This window comes from Cyrtonyx montezumae, unplaced genomic scaffold, assembly GCF_038088225.1.
Source record: "Cyrtonyx montezumae isolate F1298 unplaced genomic scaffold, pur_monq_1.0 scaffold_1, whole genome shotgun sequence".
Classification (NCBI taxonomy): Eukaryota; Metazoa; Chordata; class Aves; order Galliformes; family Odontophoridae; genus Cyrtonyx; species Cyrtonyx montezumae.
Window position 1 is genome coordinate 10,672,533 of NW_027071825.1, and position 6,000 is coordinate 10,678,532.

The window sequence follows — 6,000 nt, forward strand, 5'->3', positions numbered from 1 at the left end:
CCTCATTTTTACTAAAATGAAAAATACATATCTGCTATCAAAGATGTGAATGCATTTTAAATGTTAAGTAAAGGGATCTCCCCCCCACACCAAGCCATTATGATGTGGACAAGTACACTTTCAGCTATTTATCAGCTTTTGGAGAATACTGCCAAAATATTCAGCAACAGTAAGCTTCTAAAATCAGTCCTCCCACATAATTCTTGTCACCCTCAGACAGACTCATGTACAGGCCAGCAGGCCTGGTGTGTCTGCAGCAAGGAACAGAAGTCATTGTAGCTTACATACAAGAAGCATGTAACACTTTATTGTTTATGGGAAAGGGAGGTGACTTTTTTAACCAAGTTAAGTGATCTTAGAATAGGTATAGGAAAAAGTCTTTTTACAATTAGGGTGGCGAGGCACCGAAACAGGCTGCCCAGAGATATAGTGGATGCCCTGTTCTTGGAGACATTTGGGCCAGGCTCAGAGCACCCAATAGAGCTGTAGATATCCCTGCTCATTGCAGAGGAGTTGGTGTAGGTGGCCTTTAAAGGTCCCTTCCAACTCAAACAATTCTATGATTTTATGGTTCTATGTTGCACAGTTGTGAGAATCCATTTTACAGTTTAATTTCCACATATAGTCTAAGTCAAGAAGTAGCTACAAGCACTTACTCACACGGTGCAGTTGACTTCAAAAACTATTCTGGTTCAAATTCTCCTCACCAGTTCTGCAGTGGTTACAGTACCCTGCCTATGTGGAGGGCCTGTGGGAGCTGTGTGTCCCTGGAGATTCCAGTCAGGGTCTTTCTAAGGAATCTATTGGAGAGGATGTTGAAAGTTTTAGAGGAATATTAAGAGCCTAAATCCTACCTAATCACCACTGAGATTCAGCATCAACCTTTTTTAGCCACCTTACTGCAATGTGTGACTAAGCACCGCTAATAATTCTTAATTAAGTAGTGGTTTTTTTGTCTTGCAGGACTTAATTATAGCACTCACTCCCTGCTTTGCCACTGAGGAGAAAGTCAGAATTGTTAAACAGATTTAATTAACAAGAAAATTACTCTGGCATATTGGTATGATTCAACTGTGTTTAGAGTTGGGCAGTTTTCTATGGGTTGGTGGTATGTGGCACACGGTAGTGGTGGTATGTGTTTAACTTGTCCCACCCAGCCTAGAAGTTTTCAGTCCCGAAACAGGCGGGAAATTAAATATGCAAATGTAAAATTCAGAGCTGGGCATGAGGCCAGGAAATGGTCTGACGTGGAAATTAAATGCTCCATGTGTACTCAGTGGAGGAACTGGTTTGTTGTGCCACATCAAGGTGTGCTTGAGACCATGCTGTCAAATTAGCTTGCTTGTTCTTTGCATGTGAAATGGCCTTACACGTGAGTGGCAGGAGCTTCCTCAACACACTGGAGACAAAAAAAATCAGGTTTGACTGAGCTTTGTCTGCAGCCATTTGGGACTCTCTTGGCTCTATTAATGTGGAAAAGACAAAGCTATGTGGTTGCAACAGCATTCACATTTTAAGCAATGAGAATTTTATGACATTCTCTAAACCCAGATTTATAGTGCATTGATGCACAACAAATAACTACTCTGATACATAGAAATGGAGCATTTTTCCATTCTGCTGATCTCTGAACAAGAACAGTGACCTGACAAAGCTACCAGAAGATCAGAACTGTTTCGAATTTCCCTTTGACGAAGATTACCTGTCAGTATTTCCACACAGCAGTACAAGTACAAGACGTGCACAAAGGGTCCTGGAACCTTCGGATGCAGATGAAATACTTGTGAGCCTGACAGGAATAAGCACTGGTGATACTCCCAGCTGCTCATCACAGGAAGACCTGTGATCAAACTCATAGGATGTATCTGCCAGGAAAGGGGAACTGACAAAACAAAGGGCAAAGAATGACAGTGTCATTTCTGCTGAGGCATCAAGATTCTAAACTACGTTCTGGAGGGCAAAGTAGTTGTAATGATGAGTTAGGAAATTTCCAATTAATTTAAAAACGAATCATGTTTTGGAGATATAGTTTATCTGTTCATCATTGCTTTTATGGTCAGTTACAGAACATCCAACTGCTGCTAATGACAGCAAGTTGGTGCTTTTTAACAAGGAGCTTGCTGGGAATCTGAGCACTGAAAGCAGTGCTCACCAAAACAACAGTTGCAAGTTAAGTAATTCTGTGGGAAGCAGATGTTTCAGATGAATGAAATATATTATGACAGCTGTAGTAAGCAGGTAGATATTGTTGTTTTAAAATTTATTTCTCAGTGACTTCAAAGGCAGCTGGACAGAAAAGTGTGTTTGAAAATTTAGTAGGCATGTACTTGTGATTTAACATGCCTAGATTTAAATATCTTTGAATGTATGGCCCTCTGTCTATTGAGAAGGGAAATTAAAAAAAAGACTGCTTTTAATGTCAGACTCATACTTCAAAGCTTTTTTCAAGTGACAGTAGGTAGGAGGGTAATAAGAAATACAGGAGAGCAATGCTTTGCTAGTCGAGCAAGACAGGACTGATCCTATGTATCTAACATCAAAATAGAAGGTGTCTTAAATACAAGTTCCCCATTCAAACAGTTATCTGAGGAAAAGCAATATTACTAGAAGAAACAAGCAAATTCTTCTTCTTTTTCTCTTACTTTTCTCCTCTTCCTCATAGTGTTGTTACAGTGTTGGGTTTTTGTTTTTCAGGTGAAGTTACGTGCAGCTTAAGTAGGAACTATTCGATTCTTATCACAAACATTTCCCATAACAGTTATGAAACAAACAACTGTCAGCAGATGGCCACTGAGTCAGTGAACACCCGCCACCTCATGCACAATCTTCCATTTCTGAACCTTCTCATGCTAATATCCCCTATTAGCACTTCCTCTAGGGAGGGGCAAATGTGACGTTTTCCCTTTAGAGAAGGGATGATCAATGGTAATAGTGACAGTAGACATGTAATTTAGCTCCATCTTTTGAAGAGTTGTCAGTCATTAACGTGAGCAGATAAGTACTTGAGGAACAAATGAACAGCATTTGTCACTCCCCTTGGTGGTTTGACCCGTTAGCTGAGAAAGCATTGTGGAAAAGTACATCAGAAACATCAGTAGTGGGGTTACAGAAAATACACAATGGTTAAGTTCACCCCAAACATGAATTGGGGCAGCAGCATGTCTCCCCTGCATTTCTTACTTAATGACAAAGATGTTAGCACATCAAGTGGAGATTTTATTACAGTAAATGTAATCACCTGACTTTAATCCTAAATTGAGCAACACTGTATCATGAAGATGATTATTTCAATCATTTCATATAAGCTCATTACATTGTTCAATATTAGAATCTATCTAGAGCTGTAGAAACATTTCAGAACTAGAAGCACTATATAAAACTGTACCTAGACCTTGCTTTTAACATAAGAAGCCTTGAATAACTTTGAAAACAGTACCTGGTTCATGAGTCATGTTATAATATGAAGAATAGCCACTGAATTAATGCTGTACTAGCTGTGAAGTAGTGCCACATTAACTTAGTTCTGTGCTACAACATTATGTTAGCTTTATGAATTGGACCTTTGTTATTTGGGAGGCCATCACAGGAAGCACTGGGGCTGTTTGGGACGAGGAGCCACCAAATGCTCACAACAGGCTGGCATGTGCCCTGCAGCTCCAGCACAGATAACCGTTGCTTGCAGGAGCTGTACAGAATATGTTTGCATTTTTTTACTGCCTCGGGCTCAGAGCTGTCTGTTCAAGGCAGCATTCACGCTGTGCTGTTTTAGTTCCCTGCAAGCCACAGCCCCGTTATGTCAGCTTTCTGGGAGGAATCAGAGGAAGAAGAGGACAGGCGTTTCCACAGACACGGAGATGACATCTTGAAGAATGCCTGCCTAATGTACCAGTTAGCAAGCCACAAACTCACATGCTTCATCCAAGGGTACGGCACTCACATTTTGTCGAGCTACACAGGCGTGCCTGAGCCACCCATCTCAGGAGCAAAGGATCCAACCAAGCTGGCCTGGTCAGACTGGCAGGGAACAGGCTGCCTGCCATCAGGTTCACACTGCCCTCAGGGGATTAGTCTCACCTGGCTGTCAGCAGACCAGAAGCATGGACGCTGAGTGCAGACAGGCTGTAAAGGAGCTGGCTGCAAGACAATGCTGTGTCTGAGGGGAATTTCATTGCCTATTTCAAAAGTACTTTCCTTCAAGTTCCTTTTCCTCTGCAGAACACAGAGGTGGCAGAAAGCACGATGGGCTGGAATGTCCCCTTCAAACACGACAGTTGTCTGGCATCCTAGTCGGCACTTTGGAGACAAAAAGGCAGCACACAGCTCAGAACAGGCTTCAGGAAACTTGCCATGGGTCTAATCAGTATGTGTGCACATTATGGCATGCACGTGTGGAACACCACAAAACAGAGGGGAAACAAAACTTGGGGTACGGAATCTCCAGACCCTCACCAGGGCATGGGGGAGGAACTGAATGGCCACAGGGTGTAACGGGCATGGTGTGCACAGCCAGCAGGAAAGCTGCTTCTGCCACTACGGTGAAAACAAAAGTTCACCTTCCCCGAGCACTGTTGGTGCACAGTGGTGCAGCACGCTGTTCCTCTGAGCGGAATAACAATTTGGTGTTGTTTTTGTTGACATCAATTCACAAGAAGATAACACGGCTGTCCTGGACAACTTCAAGCCAAAACAGAATCTTTGCATTATAAAAAACCAAACATTTTCAACAAAAGTCATGGTCACACAACAAAATGTGTGCTGCTGTGAAACGTGCCCGCAGGCCTAAGAGAACCACAGCCAATTCAGCAAACTTGACAATATAAACACAGAAACAGAACCATGGCAGCTCACCATCCTTGGGTCAGACACAGCATTTCACTCTGACCCTTCAGATGACAAGGAACAAATCCACAAGTTAGAGAATGCTATTCCTTTAATTAATGGCACAGCTTCGAAGTTATTCTATTAAGGTTTTTATGGAGAGTATTACACATAAAAATCACTTTCTGGTGATCTTTGAAAGTTTTCTGTATATCAGAGATGTCATTTTACTTTAAAATATGAGTAGTTTGGATAGAGAGCTCAACCTCCCTCATTTGATCAATGCACTTTGCTCCAGAGCCCTCTCATGTCAGTCAGTGGAACTGGTGGCTGATTTTTATGGAAGCCGTTTCTCTGCACTTTTTGTAACATGAAACAGAACTTCTATGTGGGACCTGTTTTTGTCTGTTTTCTTTCTGTGTGTACAACAGTTAGGATTTTAAGATAATCCTTTATGATTTAATCAAAACTATTGCTCTTTGTCTCCTTGGCAGGTTGATGCGGAGGGAACAGCAGAGGATGTTTTCCTGGAAGTCTGCAAGTCAATTGATTCTTTGCTGAAAAAGGATGAAGCATTTTCAGTGGAAACGCAGTAGTGGTGTGTACACAGCCTCACGTGTGCACGTGGCAGTCATGCTGCTCAAAGCAATACTGCTTTCTTGGGAGGGATCTGGAATTGTGCATGTGGTATGTTATTTTGGATGAAACCTACTCTGTTCAGACAACACACTTAATAGGAAGCAGCCTGTACACTAACTCACAGCAAGAGCCGAACGTTGCGTTGGTTGTTTGCTCTTCCCGGGCTAAAAGCAGCATGGTGAGCAGAGCTCTGGTTTGTATTTCATCACCTTGTATATCTGACTAGGAGTCAGGCACGTTGCCTGATCAGCAGTGAGCTCTTCAACCGCGTTATTCACTGTATTGTACATCAAGAACGCTGCAAATAATTTTCCCATTGGTTATTACTTTAATTAGCAGCACTAAATTTTTGTGGCATCACTTAGCTTGTTCTTGGTTTCTAGTGACTGAAATCTGTTCTCTGTTCCGCCCCACTGTCACACAGCTGGAATTAGTCAGACTAGATGTTTAAATAGTTTCCAGACATCCCCAGAGCACCATTACAACAGGAATAGGAAAAAAATAATTGTAAGTGAAGATATAAATGAATATGGTGTCAGTCTG

The 6,000-nt window shown here is 42.0% G+C and overlaps 1 protein-coding gene across 2 annotated transcripts in view; it reads left to right on the top strand.

The window, feature by feature from the left end:
* The window catches only part of AK5 (adenylate kinase 5), a 77,019-nt gene extending 71,530 nt beyond the window's left edge, over window positions 1–5,489 (top strand). For both annotated transcript variants that reach the window (XM_065740520.1, XM_065740529.1), the window contains one exon: window positions 5,313–5,489. In XM_065740520.1, the coding sequence (XP_065596592.1) occupies window positions 5,313–5,414 (102 nt within the window). In that variant the 3' untranslated portion in view covers window positions 5,415–5,489. The remainder of the gene's footprint in view (window positions 1–5,312) is intronic.
* The last annotated feature ends 511 nt before the right edge of the window (window positions 5,490–6,000 follow it).